Raw genomic sequence first — 19,931 nt, 5'->3', positions numbered from 1 at the left:
TGTTTGGGTCATTGTGTACTGTTACTCTGTTTATGGTGCATTTACTTATGCTGATGTCTTGCACTTAGACCCTGGTCACTCCTGCCCTGGGCGGAGCTGCGGGATGTGCTGCAGCTGCTCATCCATTAACAGACCTACTTAAACTCACCTGTTGCTGTTTTCGGCACTCAGCTATTCCTCAGGATCACTATGCCACACCACGCTTCCAAGGTCATCTCCCGAGCAGTTCTGCTACATGTCCCGTAGCTCCTTCAAGCAGTTATTCCATTTTTGTCGCGGTACCCTTTTTATTTTCTTATTGCACCGTTGTTTTTTGTTCTTACTTGTAACAGAGACTATTAAAGCCTGACCTACAACAACTTTTGTCTTCTGCATCTTGGGATCCATTATATACTGTTTTTCTACGCACTCCGCGTCACAGGTTCCTCCTTAACACAGGTTGCAGGGGGAATGTTTTAAGTGTGACACATAACAGAAAGTGAGCAGGGCCAGTGTGTGCATACCTGCTACTGAAGTTTACAATAAAGTTTAAGTGAGCAAGTATGCAGCTCTAACTGTCTACTCGTTAAAGTTAAAGGGATAGTTTGGATTTTTTGACATGAAGTTGTACGACATCCCCATCAGCAGTGGAGTGCATCAATAGTGACTTACCCCCCCGGTTCGTCCCGTGAGCCGAGTTCTGGTCCGATTTTGGTGATGAGGAACATAGTTAGTGGAGCCACTTAAAGCGGGAGTTACATGCCTACGTACATGTTACCATACGCACAGGCTCTGCAATTTTTAGGAAATTTGTTGGCCGTGGCCAGCACGTAGAGGAAGTAGGTTATCGTAAGGGTTGCAAGTGTGTCGTACATAAGGAGCAAGTGATTTGTGACACCCACGTGCTTGCCGCTCGCCCTCTGTTGGCGGTGTGCGACTCGTGCGTGCTAGGTGTACCTCATGTAAGGCTGTCGTATGTTTCACTCACTGGGGATGTACCGTGTGCGGGCATCGTGAAGCCCACTCGCTTCAATTGCAAGATGGGTGTAATGGCTTCCGACAGCACCTATGGCTATTGTGACCGAGAGAACAAGAGTCTACAGCAGTGAAGAGCCGCCCACCGTGGCCAGGCAAGGTGCATTAATGTCGGATACGCTATGTGAGCAGCCTCCATGCGAGCCAGAGTGTACAGCTGGAGGAGTCGCCCACCGCGGGAGGATGTACACAATGTACTTTTAAAATTGCGACACGCGCACTCCTCCTCTGCCTTGCTCTTGCGACCTGTGTGCACGCAGAAAATAGTTTGCATCCCAATTTTCTTCATACGGGCTTTGCATGCTGTCTGAGGGTTTGAAAATCTGTGCGGGCAATGTGCGTGTCTCTTGCGATTTTCCCCATTTTTGTCCATAGCCAGCACACAGGAGCACGTACATCAGGATGTAAATCCCCCTTAAGTAAAGAGTTTGAAAAGTGTAACACATTTGCATCACAAAAAATGCCTCTTTGAAAAAATCAGACCTCACAATCGCTCTGCGTTACTTTCTCTCCCGTCGTATCACTGCGCGCTATGTGTTCCACAGTTTTTACATGCACGGATGAAAACATGACTGCACCGTCAGTGCCCCACCAACTACGTTCCTCATCTCCAAAATCTGACCAGAACTCGGCTCACAGGACAAAGTAGGGGGTAAGTCATTGTGGATGCACTACGCTGCTGATGGAATGTCCTACAACTTCATGTCAAAAAATCCCAACTATCCCTGTAAGTTTGTAACCGACTAGAGTGAAGCAGCGTCCATGTGGCTCTTACGTCCACTACCTTCCTCCCTCCACTCATCACCATGTTCACCAACAAGTCTTTCATAAAGGTAAAAGAGATGTTAAATGTTCATTTACCCATTTAATTTGTCATTTATATGGATTGCGCTTTTAAATTCTAATTATTCTCTATAAATGTGTTATGTGTTAATATTTCTGGGTTTCTTCGTGGATTAATTGGATTTACATTATTTCTTCTGGGGAAAAACATTTTGATTTCTGCACCCACCGCGACTCTGATGAGGACACGCAGCATAGAACGTGGATGGATGGATGGACGTTTTGGTGTTCGTCTGGAACGGATTAATGACGAAAAAAGACGTTCCACTGTATTTTCAAAATATTATGCAATCATTTTTGAATAATGCATCCACCCTTTTTTCCTTCCTTTAGCTAAACTTTCAAACTGAAAAATTCTGCAGAGGGAGAAAGGTAATGCAGAAGGAGAGAGACACGGAGGATTAGTCTGTCATCTTGTGATATAATCTCAGGAAATGCCACAACTCTGCTAGGGGATAATTTATTCAGCGCAGCTCTCTGGTGTACCTAGGAGTGTCAACAATCACAGTGAAAGTTGTGAAAGAATACAGTATAACATCTGTCCATAATCAACCATCATCCTGCTGCAAATACTAGCAAGTGGAAGATGTCAAGTTTAGCAATGTAGCTCAGTTGCTGTATAACATCTTTGATAAGCATTTTCATATAGCCTGTAGAAAGCAGTCCCTCTTAAGGGAAAAGGTCTTATCTGCTTTCCCCCCATGCATGCTTCGAGTAGCCCAGATTAATTTTACATCAGACGGCCAAGTGGATTTCCTCGTGTAAGCTTGGTAAACAACAAGAATTTGTTTTCATCTCAACAGATGGAGAACGACAGCAGAGCACGGCTGCACCTCAGGGGTTGAGATCTTAGCCCTCATTAAAAATAAGTTTTGCAAAGGAATACATTTGATCCACTTTGAAAGATGAAAATCAACATCCACACTAAGTCACAGTACAGTGAGGACAATGTTACATGTAGGGCATCGTGTGACAATTTCAACCTTATATTTCAATGATTTTTACTTTTAGAAATCAATCTTGAATATAAAACACCCATTATTGATGTATGCAACAAAAATCCTTACAGTTAAATAATAAAATGTATTTAAAGGATGTTCATCACATAAATTGTACCAATAAATCTTACTCCTGGCTGGGAGATTTTAACCGATATGAAGAAACGATATGAAGAGAAAATACACAGGATTTCCAAAAAAAAAATTTGAAATGCAGTGCACTTTTAATTGCAATAGTTCATACATATCTGGATTTATAATCCACTTTGACTGACAGTCATATCTAGGCGAAAGATCAATGATGTCATCTCCTAATAATATCGTAATTTTCCTTATTGCATAGTGTCAAGTTCTTTTGGACATACGCCAGCGTGTACTTGAGAAGACTGAGAAGATTGTAGAGGACACTTTTTCAACTCAACTCCAGTAGATTTCCTTGATTTTTATTTCACACCTCAACTATTTACAGGAGCTTGCGGGTTAGGTTGATAACCTTTGAATCAAAGAGGAATAGCGTCAAAATGACTACTCAGACTAACCACAGTTGTCTCTTGAAGCAACCAGTAGTTACATACCAGTGGCCTCTCCAGTCTTCTCTTGTTACGTTCGTTTAAGCAGTGGCGTCTCTTCATTGTCCACTATATTTACCAATTATTTATTCTGTACATCCACCTAGCATGATATAATGCATGTCAAAGGTATTTCACATGGGTATCAAACAAGTCAATTTTGCATATTTGTATCCGAGGTTTGAAAAACATGCATTTTTAGCATCACGATCAGCATAAGAATTGTCATACTCTTTAATGAATACAAGTACAGTCATGCACAGTCATGCGATGGTTATTTTTAACTATATAAGCCAAATTCGACCGAACACATAGAGAATCTTTAACTCAAGAGAAAGCAGTATAATTGGAGTTGGAGAATCAAAGTTAATAGGGAAAATTAACAGAATAAAATAATTCAAATAATATCTTTAATAAATAGAAATCTGTCCTACTCAGCTTAAAACAGAATAAATTCAGTGTCCAGGTTGCAGGGGTTTCCAACTTTCATGACTATTTGAACTGTCAAGTATATATGTTTTGTTTTTGACTGGCAACATGTGTATTTATCAAGCAGATCGCCACTCAAACAGCGTGGCCATCGTCTTTATACTATTTTGTGGCATACAGTGTGAATTTAGCAGTTATAATAAAAAAAACTACTAAGAGTTGAAGCATATATTCTTTTGCCCTTTGTGAGCTACTCAAAATCAGCTGGTGAGATAGGAGACCCTTGTGATTGTATCACCATAATAAGGCTGGACTCACTATGTGTTTATGTTCATTAAACAGCCACACGCAAATAGTGTTTTGAGGACAAGACATAATTAGTATAATCACACCAAGATGGTAAAGTTGCTCAGTGACACTTAAAAGTTAGTACGTACCCCAATGAATGTGATATCCACTTGTAGCTTTTCCATGGGACAAAAACGAGCTCCGAACTAACCACATTGCTTGTTTGTTTTGAAAACAAAATGTCACTGTGCTAAAAAGTCACATTTGGAGTCTGAAGACCAGAAGCTAGGCGGATAACTCAAGCTAGCGAACTAGCTTGAGCCGCCAATGTAAAGTTTAACCAGTGACAGACTAGGCAGAGCGTGCGAACAAAGATTCAAGAATGGTCGATCGGCAATAGGTTGGTAAGGGAGTGATTAAACACGCTGGCATCGATTGGCGTAGCCTGTGTCAAGCTCAATAAGAGACGCATCATTTTGTTGGCAACCCTACGTGACACAGCTGACATGTAGCATTTGCCGCCACACGCCGATCGTTTTTTGTGGTCCGCTTTGAAAGGCATTTATCGGCATATGTCGATCACGTGTTTTTTTCCGGAAATCGGACAATATTTATCGGAGCACCCCAAGTAATAAGGTCCATAGCTTTCTTATATAGACTAAGTGTGATGGAGCATTTGTTCTTAATGGTCATCCAAACAGGACAGTTGCTAATTTAAGGCTACACAGCCAACAGGTGCAGAAGTATGGGGGCCACATTTGGTGACCCCATCCCAAGGATGTCTGTCACACAATATGTCTCACAGTGTCTCTACTGGGCTTTGATGGATCACACCAGGACCACACACTGATAGGCTATTATTTCACTTTGCATTGGATAAATGGCAACGCAGGATCCAACCTGTCGCTTGCTGTTCTCATTTTTATGTCTGTCTTTTTTGTCCTCTGCTTTTAGCAGACACATCTGAGCAGGGGGTAATGTTTAAAAATTAAAAAAAAAAAAAAGCAGTACAACAGTAGAAAGGATTCTGGTGAATGTCATTAGAAAACTGGGGTTGTATCTCACTGGATGAACCATGTTCAAATTGTGTGTTTGTAACTTGAGAATACTTTTCTCAATTTTAAGGACATTTTTTTTTATAGATTCTATGTTATTCAAAAGTCACTCGACTGTTTTATTTGAGCTTATTATTGTTAACTCGTATTTTTCTTGAAACATGCTAAGCTAACTTCAGTTATGCGTCAAGGTAAAATTGATAGATTTTTAATTCCTACTGTCTTGAGAGAAAATTCCAGAAAACAGGCTCAAGAAAATCAGTTTCTAGAGCAGAATAAGGGATGCCCCAGCCATATTGAAGGCACTAATACCAGCTACTTTTAGTCCTTGATTCTAAAATGACACCCACGATACAGAGAACAGGATCAACTGGTGTCTTGTTAAGTTATCAGCAGTAAATGGAGAGGATTCCAATGAACAATTATCATGAATACATTTTTATTTATATATCCCTGTTGATAAAGACTATGAATTATCTTGACCATGGTACAAAATGTAATAAAGCATTTGTCTTGTGATCTAATAGTATTTCTTTCACGCTCACTTTCAGACCAGCAGTATTCATGGTCAACCCCACCATACTTCGATGAGGAAAGCTACTCCCCTCTACCCAAAAACATGAAGGGTCTCTCTGGTGGCCGCCCCACCCACCTCCAGCTCACCTCTCCCACCTCAGCCCACACCTGTGGCTATGTAGATGTTGACCATTCCCTGGAGCATCATTTTCACCATGGAGATTCACGGCCCCCATCCTACCTCCTCAGCCCGACTGAAAGCTGTCCCCTGGAAGGTCGTCACCGTTTCTCACCAAGGAGCTCCATCCACTCTGAGTGCATGGTGATACCAGTGTCCATGGCGCCCACGGACCACTCTGTCGCATGTAGCACTTTTCCACGCATGCACTACGGAAGTGCTTCGCGGGACAGCGGGGGCAACACTTCTGGTGGCAGGGATTCCCGGGATGATGGTGGCTCGTCATCACATGGTGGTAGCAGCAAAATGAACCGAATCCCAGCAAATCTTCTAGACCAATTTGAGAAGCAGATGCCGCTGCACCGGGATGGCTTCCACACATTACAGTACCAACGTACATCCACAACAACCACAACTACAGAGCAACGCAATGAAAGCCCTGGACGGATACGCCACTTAGTGCACTCGGTACAGAAGCTCTTCACAAAGTCACATTCTCTGGAAGGTTCCTCCAAGATGAACGGTAACAAAAACGACTCACACCGGGACGGCTCGCATCATCATCACCACCATCATCAAGGCCACCACAAACACAGCAAGCGCAGTAAGAGCAAAGATCGCAAAGGTGACGGGGGCGGGAGACAACGGTCGGGAGGCTGGTGGAGCTCAGACGACAACCTAGATAGTGACAGCACATACCGGCCACCAAGTGTCATGTCCCGACACCCCGTGGACCAAATCACTCACTGCTACCCTGACTCAATGCACAGCCACCTCGCAGGTGACCTGTCACTAAAGACTTCCAAAAGTAACAATGACGTCAAGTGCTCAGCGTGTGAGAGCATAGGCATGGCACCCGAGGGAAAGTTCATGAAGAGGAGCTCCTGGTCCACGTTAACAGTCAGCCAAGCGAAGGAGGCCTACAGGAAGTCTTCGCTCAATCTGGAGAAACCAATGACGCCAACAGACCTCAAGCCCAACCTCAGACCGTGTCACTATCTACAGGTGAGTTCTTCTGGTGTCTAGATTCACGAGATACTGTCCGTTTAGTTATATTGCTTATCTCTGATAAAATTGCTTGATTTAATCCAATTTGTGGCAAAAGTTTTTCATTCATTTGTAAATGTTCATAAATAGGAATGCTCTGATCAGGGAGTTATGCTGCCGATTCAGATACAAATCATCCAGGACTGACATCATCTGATACCGATCACATGGATTAATTGTTAATTTTGCAATGTATTGGCCACGTGTGCCGTATAAAGGGGAAAAGTCGGGACAATTCCAAGGTCCCTTGACTGCCAGGGGTCCCAAAAAATAGCGAATTACTATTACAATTAGTAATTAATAACCCTAACCATACTTTTTCAAGACAACATATATGACTCGTGAAACTTACAGAGGATGAGACGCCTTCTTTAAGGAGACTTTGGATGTGAGAGTATGTTGGTGGCGCTCTAGCAGGACTTCCAGGTAAGTGAGCGAGCACCCCGTGAACCCGGTGTCTTTCACAGATGAGAAAGGCTGGTCATCTCGTCCGATGAATTTAGTTATTTTTCAGGTTATTATCTTAGCCGCACATACGGCCGAGTGTTGTCCACATGGCTGCGTTATCTGCCGTTTGACTAATGATCACATTTTGTTCTTCAAATGCTGTATTAAATAAAAGCTTTTTAACAAGCTACCTCCGCAAGATAGTTTTCATGGCATGTGTTGGCAGTTAAGTTCCGCACGGCAGACATAATTGTTTTTGTTTTGACATCCCTGCACACTGTGAAGGAAAGTGGGAGGAGGACGATGCCCAAGACGTGAGTTAGGGCAAGACACTACACTGCACGCAGGGATCGTGGCAGGCTGCAATAGCACTTGCCAGGTGATCGGCGTTGAAAGGCATTTATCGTCATATGCCGATCACGTGATTTTTCACAGAAATTGGCCGATACTGATCGGTGGTCGATTGATCCGAGCATCCCTATTCATAAGTGATCCCCTCTTGAAAAGAGTCTTGATCTTAGTGATCACCCAATCATGACACAGCAACGTCTTTTGGGACCTCTTCATAGCCAAAAATCTTCGTCAAGTTTAAATATATAATTTCACAAATCCCCATGTGTAACGGATGCCATCCTGTGAGGCTGCGCAAGTGTACGTTGGTAAACTTCACTCCCTCTGCCCTGAGAACTGCGCTGAACACGCGGTCGACAGTCCCGGTTTTTGGCCATGTGGTCAGCGCTCTCGTCTCCCATTGCAAAGCTCCTGTGTTCGAGCCCTGGAGCGGGCAGTGCGAAGCAGGGCGGGTTACACATGTCTAAAATGTGTATTGGCAAAGCTTTCTCCAGAATTGATGTGGTACAAGTGAATGTTCGGGCCAGAAAAGACCCACGAAAGCATAAAAGCAACAGTCTGAGACCAGCATTTGTTTTCTGTCTGCCATATCTAAATCAGGTTATATCAATATATACAAGGGATGTCAAAAATAACACGTTAACGGCGATAACTAATTTATTTAATTAATTACGTTACAATTTTTAGCATAATTAACGCATGTGCATCATGGCAAGCCGCACCTCTCTGTTATGATGTTGAACGGAGGCAAGTGAAGTGTCCCCACAGATGTACACGTGTCTGACACCCCTTTTCAGCAGTACTCAATTCCAACACCATATACTGAACATATCGCCAACCCTCCTCTTAAGAGCAACATTCCTACCGCAAGGTGCATTCACGGACACTCCAAACGCCAAACAACACAACAAAAGCAGGTCATTGGAAGGGATTGGATGTCACTGAGTAAGATTCAAGCACACGTTAATCATGATTCATTATTAAACTGCAGATATTCTGATCAAAACTCTCATTTGACAGCCCTAATATATATTTGTTAACACCTCTCGTTGATGATCAAACAAACAATCAAATGAAATATGAGATTTTGCTTCGTGTAGTTCAGGACGCACACATCACATTGAACTGCTCATACAAATGATAGGGTTGATGTACCAAAACATTACATTCTGTAAAATGAATTCTAAACTGTAACATGACAAGATCCTCAACAGTCCTCATCTCAATGCAGGTAAATGTAAACCTTTTCCCTCCAAACTCTTTTAAGGCTCTAATTATTTGCATGGTGTCCTATCTGGCATTGATTTGTCAAAGATGAAAACACTGAAACAACTTCAATTTCACAAGCATTTATTGCCATGGAGTAAAATTAATGAGGCCATCAACTAAAGCCCGCGCTGAATCGCTAAATACTGACTTTTCCTTTTCCTTCCTTTGCCCTGCGATTGGCTGGCGACCAGTCCAGGGTGTACCCCGCCTCTCACTCAAAGTCAGTTGGGATAAGGTCCAGCATACCCCCGTGACCTTAGTGAGGACAAACGTCATAGAAAATGACTGAATGAGTGAAAGACTTTTCCGGTTCACAGCCAAAATGAAAAACGTACTAATGTGAATGAGATTTTTTGTTATTTATTTTATTATTTATTTATTTTGTGGTGATTTCTTGCAATTTGAGCATTCCTTGATGGTTCAATTACAGGGGAGCTATTATTTTCACCTGTGTTTTGTCATTACATGCCACCATATTAATATAAGAATGTGCCAAAATACTGGTAATTATATTTATGTGTACATTTTAAGTGAGGGAAAAAAACATTGGCTCCAGTTTGCGTCCATATTATAAAAGATAGACTATCAAAAGGTTTTAAGTAGATCATAATATGAATGAACTTGTAAATCTCCAAGGAAAGCCATACAATAAAACAAAAGAAGTCAGCATATTTAACAGAATCATGTTTATATGTTCCAAAAAGAATATTAAAAAATGTATTATATTAGAGTCCACTGTAAACAATAAGCTAAAACATCTCTCAAATTGACCAGTGGAGCTACAAAATAACATCCACTTTATGCTTGCTGGTGCATAAAATGTTTTTGAGTACTATTTTGGAAGTGAGTAGACACTACTTTCATCCAGTCAAGTGCAGTCGCCTGCAGTGAATCTTACCCTTTCCTACTTTGTGGTCACCGAACTCAGGTAGAGTCTAACGTGCAGTACCATAAACATTTCTAAAAATATCCACTCCTGCTTCCTGCCGCAGGACTATATATAGCCCTGCTTTATCAATTCAATCCATGCGGGGTGACATCTCTTTTCCCCTTGCAGGAGAATTCTGGAAGATGTATGGAAGCGATGGGAAGGAAGTTGGAAATACAATCAAATAAAGTGTGTGAGCCCCATTATGGATGAATTGAGAAAGTCCAAAGGGGGAAAAAAAGCTATTTTTGAACCTCGTTGCTGCTGTTCCTACTGTGGAGCACAGTCACAAGAGTAATTTGTGACACCAGGAATTTTCCTTCCTTTTTTCTGCTTTTCCTGTGTCTACTACTAGATGTAAAAGGATGTTTAAAAAAAAAAAAAATCCATAAGTCGCATTAAAAATCTCTGCCAACTTGAATGGTGTTGGATCATTAAAAAAAAATAAAACACACTTGCACACTTTCAAAAATGTGCTATATTCTAACTCATAATATGAAAGCCATTTAAGTCAATGACTGCAGTAGCATTGTTACGGACAGGCAGGAGGAGATCCCATAATGCAGAGCCAGACACAGTTCAGGTAAAAAAAAAAATACCATCTTTAATGTAATGGAGCAGGAACCAACAAAAGAAATACAAAAGTCCAGAGTCAAAACTGAGGTAGAATGGTGAAACTAAGGTAGCAAAACAAAAAGCACTGTGGAAAAAGGCAAAACTCACTGATTAGCAGGGCGGCGTCACAAGAGCCAAGGAGGACATGGAACAGGCTCTAAATAAACATAGCAGCCTTAAGGTCAAGAGGACAGCCACACACAGACTGGTGCTTCACAGGCAGCATGCAGACCAGTAGTAATCCCACATCCTCCTCCTAAAGCCATGTGGTTTAAGAGCCCTTGATGACAGAGTGGCTACAGGTGTGCTTCGTGCCTCGTAAATAACGAACGAAAGGGATGAATGGACATTTAACGTCACTTTTACCTTGACCGAAGACATGATTGTTGACAAATACGTTGATGTGGCAGCAGGATCTTCATGTTTTCCAATAAGTTCTTTTATGAATTCAATAGTTTCCCAAACATTTCAAATGTTTGTGAGGATGTGGATAAAAATGAAAATGCAATCATTTATTGTTACAGTGTAAGTCAGTGTGACGTCAGTGGGACCGTTCACACCCCAGAATCCTAATGGTACCACCTATCTGTTTTTTTGCTCTACTGACTGACATTGTTTAAATGCTCCGTATAGAATTTCTGACATAAAGGTCAAAAGGTGTACAGTACTGTTTCTTTCAAAAAACAATGTTTGCATGACCGCTCATGTAACAGTGACACGTCAAACTGCCATGAAATACTTGCTGTCCCCTACTGAACTGAAATCACCCGCAGCTTTTCAAGCAGAAATATTTCCAGGGACTGTTCGCCCTTATTTTCTATCCATGTGTGAGGTAGGGTGTTTGTGTGGGGGATATTCATCACACGGCAGATGTATTGATGATGTTCTAGTCACCTTGTCTGCATCCTTTTTTTGACGTCAGAGGAAGCGAAACACACAAGAAATTGTTCTAATAATATAAGACAGACACAAAGATATGAACGGCTTGTCAGTGTGTGGACCTTTGTGACAGGGTTAGCTCACAAGTTAGCATAAGAGATTGTTTACATGGACGTTGTGAGGGACAGAGCTAAAATAATACTAGTGTTTCTTTCTCTGAAGTGACAAATGTTGCAGAATTAGGCCAGAAGTTCGCTGGCACGCTCTCATTACCAAAGTCATTTCACACATTAGCCCCAGTTAGCCTTTACCAACACAAACACTTGTCATTTATTGATATTGTCAACCCTCCCATTTTCTTCAGGAAACTACAAGAAAAAAGTATGTTGTCCTTCTCTCCGGTTCATAAATCATCAAATCATACTCATAAATGGCCATTGGGATCCTCCTTTACAGCTGCTCTGCAAAGCTCATTTCATGTGTTTCATTTACAAGATACAAAAAATATGCATTTTACCATACTATTGAACTTCACCATGACTTCAGCACTAGCATTTAAGTACCAACCATGAAATGGGAATTTACTTTTGCACTTTTCTCACAATGCATGGTGCACTTTAACGTAATTGGATGGATGGATAGATGGACGGACGGACGGATGGATGGATGTGTGTGTTGTGTTTTAGCCAAAACAAGGGAGGTGTCCAGGAGGCATCCTGAGCAGATGCCCGAGCCATCTCATCTGGCTCCTGTCAATGTAGAGGAGCAGCAGTTCTACTCCAAGTTTCTCCCGGATGACAGTGCTTTTCACCTTATCTCTAAGGGAAAGCCCACCCACCCTACGGAGAAAACAAATTTTGTCCGCTTGTACCCGCAATCTTGTCCTTTCGGGCACTACCCAGAGTTCATGACCATAGGTGAGGGTAAGAACGTAGATCGGCTGGTAAATTGAGCGCTTTGCCTTTCAACTGAGCTCCCTCTTCACCACAGCAGACCGAAGCAAACTGGTGAATCTTCCCATCCCTAATGAGTATATTTGCTGTCTAGCAAATTCAGTCTGCGTGAGGTGTTATACTGCATACCATCAGATGATAGTGGCTCTAATACATGTGGAAGTGAGTGCACATACTTTATGTAGGGCTTTGTCAAGTGTGGTTACTGTCAATTGGTAAATAAGCATTCTTGCCTTTGTTAGAGGACCCAAGAAAGGACCAAGAGAGTAAACGGAAAACAGCACCTGCTCCAAGACACGCAATATTTCCATGCAGTTTTGCAGAGGGGAAAAGGAAGGGCTACTGGTGCGATTGCCAATGATGAGCCATTTTTTTGTACTTGAGTGCTCCCTCCCCGCATCCATTTCTATATCTCTATTTGTCCCACTGTTTTTAATTTGATGGCAGTGACTTATCCATCTTGGAAAGACATGTGCTGGATATCGATGCAAGTGCAGAGTTAATCAATGATATGCACTGCTACTGATGCAGCATTGGCTGATCCCAAATGCCACAAGTAAAGGTAGACTTGAACAACTAATGCACGCCTGACAAAATTTTAAGACCAATTGAAAAACTGCAAGAATTTACATTTTGCACTGTTGAATCTAACAGAGGTTCTAATTAGAGGTTCAAAATGCAAAAAGAAGAAATGGGAGTGACATTTTTAAGTAAGGAATTTATTGCAAACAGCCATTAAACTGAAATCACCTGATCAAAAGTTTAAGACCACAGCCTTTAAAAGCCAAAATCACTGCAAAAATGTGGATTTAATGTCATTTTCTGTCAGGGTCGGATTGTTAAGCCGCATAAGCAAGGCCTGTCACAGCACACCATTGCTGCTGAGGTGGGATGCGGTAAGACAGTCATTTTAAACTTCTTTGGAATTTGAAAAAGAGCACCAAACATGTGAGATTGAAAGGTGGAAGAAAGTTGTATTCTCTGATGAGAAAAAAATTTACCTTGATGGTCGTGATGGCTTCCAACGTTACAGGCATGACAAGGTTGTGCAGAGGCGTCAAACGGCAGCTGGCTATGTGGAAATGTTGCAGTGTATTCCTCATGAATGAAGGTCTGTGTGGTAATGACAGCACAACGCTGCAGTTCACAACCTCCTTAAGATTCAATAGTGCAAATGTAAATTCTTTCAATTTTTCACAATTTTGATATTTTAGTATGCCGCTGACTTCCACCCATGTTTCTTGAACGCTGAAGGAACATTTAGCAATTGTGATCCTATCATTTAAAATATAAATTCTTACACTTAACCTGTGATCTTTCACAGCGGTCCCGGGGGCTGTAAACATCACTGACACAAACGTGCCTGTCGCTTATTTATTTAGCAACAGCGTCATAAAAAATGTGCTGCATAATAATTAGACAGGTCGCACGTGCTGCTGACACCATTGGGGTGTTCTTGCATTTGCAAGATGTCCTGTGAGAACTGTGTCTTCTCTCAGATCTTGTTTTTATCTCAACAGGGAGACACCTGAGAATGTATTTCGTTTATCAGCCAATCCAAATTAAACAAATCTTACCACAGCCTGTGCCTGTCCTCTGGCGCTCCGTTCATTAATTAGTCATCTAAAAATACCAAACCCCTCCAAGACTTAATTAACCCTTTGACTCCATTTGGTAGCTTGTGCATATCTGTCTTTGGCAGAGAGATGAACGACTTTTAGCAAAGAGTGTGTTTCGTTGGGTGTGAAAGCCATATGTGAGCAGTGTTGGGCAAGATACTTCCAAAATATTTCATATTACTACTTATTTGAAAGTCATTTGAAAGTCAAGTTGCAAAAAGTGGACATGTAAAAAAAAGTAAGAACAAATATTAACACAATTGTATTATTAATACCTTAATGCGTTACCGCAAAAAGAAATATTTACTGTCATTGCATTACTTACAACACAGAACGCAGTACCACAACACCATATTTTGCATATATTCAATAGCATTATGTTTATTATTGTTGTGCTTGTAGATGTAGAACTGCCCTGCATCATACTCAAAAGAGGTGTTGCTACCATTTTCGTTACACAACAGCCATGTGAAAAAAATAAGGACATCCAGTGGGGTATTTATAGTCATCTCAGTTTTCATACACCCCAATTTTCATGTGATTCAATTTTCATGGAAAATTTTTGCTAAAATTTTGCCCCTGTTTCTGTACACAATTTCAGTTTTGTACCAATACGAGTTTAAAATAACAAAGAGCAGCTATTTATATTTTAACATCTACCCATAATGCATTTGCCAGAAGAGCAGTTCATTGGAGAATAAGCAACATAGATGGGTGGTGCTGCAATGCTGCCTCTGTCCACCAGAGAGAGCCAGAGGAGCACGGCACACAGAGCCCAGAGGGAGGCTGACGTCATTGTAGCACCCCAATGAATGCAATGCTGAGACGCAATGCCTTATGGGAAAACTTTTAAATGTTTTTTTTTTTCATTTTAAACTCGGTATTGGTACATGTTTGTATATTTCTGGGGTATACTTTTGTAACGTTAAGTTTCTGTGTGAAGAATTTTGTGTCATTCTCAATAAAATGACACTTTGAGTCAGACTTTTATGTTGTTATACTCTTACATATAACGACCTCCGACGATTTCTAATGGGTTGACAAGCTTGTTGTGAGTGCACTGATAGCTCATGATCGGCTCCTACCAAAGAAAGAGCTACATTTCCTCACTGACTCGCAAGCGGCACACTATTTAAACAATTAGAAGTAGTTCTGAAGTAAGGGAGATGTCACAAGATTAGCAGCACCACAAGTTTAAGAAAAAAGTAGCGGCTTGTACACTGGAATTTACGGTAGTCCGTTTGCGCTGTACTGTACCATTCCGCAAAACCAAGTGTCCAAACAAAGCATCTTACACTATGCTGACTCACAAAAACGTCGCGAGTGCAACACTTTGATAAAGAAGGTGAGAAACACTATTGAATTCAATGTCACTAGAATGTACAGAAAGTACGAATCAATAATAAGTTCCATCCATTTGTCGTAAAACTATAAAATATATAGTTTTTGTTGAAGTGGACCTATTACACAAATTTTCAGGCTTGGACTGACGATAACCTGCAGAGAAAGCTTTCTCGATCTTCCAGATTCTACACCTTTTCCTGCAGTGTTTCCTGCCTCCCACCCAAACGGTCTGTGTGATTTAGTCCACCCCCGGCCCTTCTCCAGGTACGCCTCCTGCCGAGCCCACTCCGCTGTGGTTCGTTACATTCGGAAGCGTACCCGAGGACTTCTGGACAGCTGGCAAACCCCTTTTGTCCGATTCCGTACACAAAATAAAGGACACTGATAAAATGTAACTTACAGCTTGCTCTTCTGACTCTTCAACACGACCGAGTAACGCTGGAAAGGCGTCGGACTTCAGCAACAGTTTGACGGAGAGTCCAGCTTTGTATTGGCCCATGTTCACAAAACAGTCCCGTGTGAAATGCCGTTGACAGATGAGCATGTTTTACTCCTGCTGGCCGGGAATCAGCAACTCCAACCACTTCTGCCTGATGCTTGCCTCTTTAGGCACACCCCAACAAACTTTCCTGACAGCGGGGGGACGGCAGGCCTTGGCATGTCCATATATGGAAGTCCGGGTTGCATTGACATCAATAGAACTCGGTGTTAAAACAGCCATTCCAAAATTGCTTTCAGGTCTCACTTCCAAACGCGCAAACCTCATTATCTGACGCGTTGGCATCTTTTAACACAAGAATACAACATTGTAACAACATTTATCGGTCACAAAAGAGGAATAGCAGAACAGATCTCGTTTAATATATTTGACTGTCTTGAACTAATTAATTAGATTTACATTTTAAAGAACAACTGAGAGCATTGTAATGGTTTCTCACAGAGCATATTTCTTGGTGTGTGCTTACAGAGACAAATAACCTGACTACTCATCCAATTCTTCTCATTGAACTGGGTTGTTGCAAAGCAAAATGTATGTGTGCCTGCATGCAAGTGTGTGCCATAGTGTGTTATGAGCTTATAAATAATCATTAGTGCATTGCAGGAGTAGATACGTTAGTTAGCCCAGCAAATTTGAATCTTCCCTACTGACACCTATTAAGTTAGAGCAGTCAGGCATGCTGTATGATTATGCACAATTATCAAGTCACATTTTTTATTGGCACCTTGATTATGAGTCAAAAAATATTTAGCTCTACATAATCTTCTATGCACAAATGTTCTGTTGTAGGAATGAGTTAAGTGTAAAGGACAGGACAGCCTATTCTGCTTTGTGAATTAGATGGTCCAAACAACAACAAGCATTCATTTGCCAGTAGTTATCATTGCCAGCCAAGACAAATGGGAAAGTACCGTGGTCTGGATTTGTAAGACTGAAGAAAATATAATAAATCCACAGCAGCTGTTAGAGCTTTATGAAAGCTTGTGTATGGAAATGGCTCAGTGTAACACACTCTGCTCTCTCCTCAACTGAAATTGTAATGCAAGTTGTGTGTTTACAGTGTATACTGGGGATGCTCTGATCAGGGTCTTATGCTGCCGATTCCGACGCCGATCATCCATGAGTGAGATAGGCCGATACTGATACCGATCACATACATTAGTGGTTCCCAAACCGTTTACAGTTGTGTACTCCTTCAGACGTTTGACCTGAAGCCATGTACCGAGGGCCCTATGAAATCTGTTTTATTTTTTCCAAAATTTCACTTCTTCTGTGTTCATTTTTTAGAATTCCATTTTTTTACCTTTTACACTTGACCATCATAGAGTGTGTGCTTTTTGGGTTAGTGAATAAAATGTCTGTTAATAAAATGCAAAAATTATTACATTTATTGACGCAATACATCACTGGACAATTTTGCCCGGTAATTAAGAAATGAATGTAGCTTGGCTAACTTTTCTACTGGGATGGCAAAAAATTTCTACAAAATCCTCAACAAATGCCCGTGCTTGTGCTTAAGGAAGATGTAGTCACCGATGCAATTCCAGTTACAATGAAAGATATTTTTTATGACACCTTTATATTGTTTGTACAATTAGACAGTATGTGGTGCTCTTATTTTGAAGGTCGGAAGTGTATTGTGTGTGTTGAGAATGTCTTTCGACAGTTAAGTTGAGCTGGGAGCAAGAATAAACGTTCCTCTTGCCTTATTTCACTCAAAACTTGCACAACATCAGCAGGCATTATAAAACTCTCCATTACATTAACAAGACAACACGCATACAGCCACACTAGCATACTCTGCGAAGATAAGCTAACCAAGCTTCAATTCACACTTCGTAAGAGGTGTTTTTCCGCCAACTTTTGTTGGTGTTTCACCGCCATATCAACATGTTTAGTTCGGGAGGGGAGGTTAGTGTTTGTGACGACATTCCGCCACGATTGAGCAGTCCGCCGCGGAAATACCTCCCCACACAAAAGTTCCTTTTCGTCACAATGACTGCATTTCATTCACGTCAATTTTCATGAAATTCTGCATCTAACAATAGATTCCGTTTTTATTGGCCAGTTACACAATAACGTGGAAATCGTAGGGCCCTACATGTAACAGCTACTCACGGACACTTAAAAAACAAACCTTTTTATCTCAATTAACTTGAAATATTGAACATACTGTAATTAATTGGTTAATTAATTTTAAAGTAATCTGCGTCAAAAATGTGTATTTTGCATGGTCACATTTTGATAACGTTTCACAGAAGCGCTGATAACTATATACAGTAAGTAATCCTCCTACATATATTTTATTCCAGTTTGATGTTGGCCTCCTTCCATTTGAATGGGTTGAATATGAGCTTCACTTTTTTTGTCAACTCACGATGGCTATGATTTAAGTCTGCATATTAATTTAATACCATATTGAAGGGGAAAGTTTAAAGATCATGATGAGGCAGTACCCGAAGTACAAAAATACCAACGATAAAGCCTCATTTTGGGGGGCATCTCCATTCACGCCGATCACGTTTTTTACGGAAATCGGCCGATGCTGATCGGTGGCCGATCAATCAGAGCATCCCTAGTGTTTACTGGTGTTTGATGATCTTTGCTGTTTAGACTGGCAGGAACATTGCGTTATCATTCCTTTCCAGAACTTTTACCCACAAAAGTGATGAAGGAATGACTGCAGTGGTGTAGAATGGGATTTCCAGACTTTTTGGGGGGGAGGAGAAAATTTCAAAAGAAAAATATACTGTATATAGTAGAAGAAAGGGTAGTGGTCATCATTTTAAAAAAAATATATGTCAGTGTTGCAAGAATCACACTGACTTCGCTCTCCCTGCACCCCGATGATTCACTTCTGCATGAGTAAGAATTTGCTGAGGCCCTCAAGGTTAAAAAAAAAGCTCAATATTGGACTGATAGAAGAAACCCAGAGAGCGCTACATGTCCACTGGTTAGGAAGCAAAAACGCTTGAACAGGTGCTGGCAACTCTTAATAGCCACATAACCATATAGTAACAATGAATTGTCTTTCCCCAGGTGCCCCAGGATGAATGGGGAGGTTATCCCAGCGGCGGGAAGGATGATGAGATTCCGTGTCGACGAATGCGCAGCAGTAGCTACGTCAAAGCCATGGGGGATGAAGAGAGCGGCGAGTCGGACTCCAGCCCTAAGACATCTCCCCAGAAGTTGGTGCGGCCAGACGCGCTGGTCAAGGCCATCATCAGACCCAGAGAGCTGCTGGACTCTCAGAGGTACACCACATGCAACTCCTGTAGAGTTTGCCTCTACTTCTGCTTGCATGATGCTACTAATATATTTGCTTGTGGGCTCAAGAAAAAGAATGTCCATCTTAATTACCCATGTCATTTTTTCCTGTTGCTATTTTCATGCCACTCACTGTGTGTAGAGTATGTAAAGTACTGTGAAAAAAGACCACCACTAACTTTGTCTTTTGACCTTATCTTGCCAAACAAACAAACATGGAAATACAGTATAAGGAGCAATGGAGTACACAGAATTGCACACAAAGTACAACAACATAAATTGTTGTTGTATTTTCTATTTTCTGTGTAACCTTGCAGAGGGGTGGCACATGGGCCAAGGTTGAAGTGCTAACATTTTGGTGAACATCTGGATAAAAGTGCAGGAAAAGCTGTTTATTTTTATAAATGTTTGAGTCGATATCACAAGAAATGTTCACCCACCCCTCAGAACCATAATGGTGCCAGGATGAAGCCCACTAATTCCCAAACTGACACAAAAAGCCACAATATTTTGTCTCTTTTGAACGCTTTGCTCTGCATTCTACTAAGTCATATCTAAGTTATATACGGCCATTACAGCATTGCGAAAACAAACAAATCAAACAGTGGCCTGAGACTTTCACACATTATTGTGTGTATGGATCCCTGATTCTTCATGGGTATGAGGAAAGGCTTTGCTGTTCCCATGTCAACCACTCATCATCATCACCGTCACGATCAATAATGAATATTTTTCTTTGTTTTTTTGGTCTAAATATCTGCGAACCTGTCATTCCCACGTGCCTCATTAAGTTGCAGCTCATTAAGTTGCATTTATCTTTAAT

The 19,931-nt window shown here is 41.3% G+C and overlaps 1 protein-coding gene across 13 annotated transcripts in view; it reads left to right on the top strand.

Annotated features, from left to right (window-relative positions):
* The window catches only part of dlgap2a (discs, large (Drosophila) homolog-associated protein 2a), a 231,235-nt gene that overhangs the window by 146,571 nt on the left and 64,733 nt on the right, over window positions 1–19,931 (top strand). For all 13 annotated transcript variants that reach the window (XM_054796877.1, XM_054796873.1, XM_054796867.1 and 10 more), the window contains 2 exons: window positions 5,748–6,895; window positions 18,881–19,095. In XM_054796877.1, the coding sequence (XP_054652852.1) occupies window positions 5,748–6,895; window positions 18,881–19,095 (1,363 nt within the window). The remainder of the gene's footprint in view (window positions 1–5,747; window positions 6,896–18,880; window positions 19,096–19,931) is intronic.

The sequence above is a fragment of the Dunckerocampus dactyliophorus genome, chromosome 13, assembly GCF_027744805.1.
Source record: "Dunckerocampus dactyliophorus isolate RoL2022-P2 chromosome 13, RoL_Ddac_1.1, whole genome shotgun sequence".
Lineage (NCBI taxonomy): Eukaryota > Metazoa > Chordata > Actinopteri > Syngnathiformes > Syngnathidae > Dunckerocampus > Dunckerocampus dactyliophorus.
This window is presented reverse-complemented; position numbering and strand designations above follow the sequence as displayed.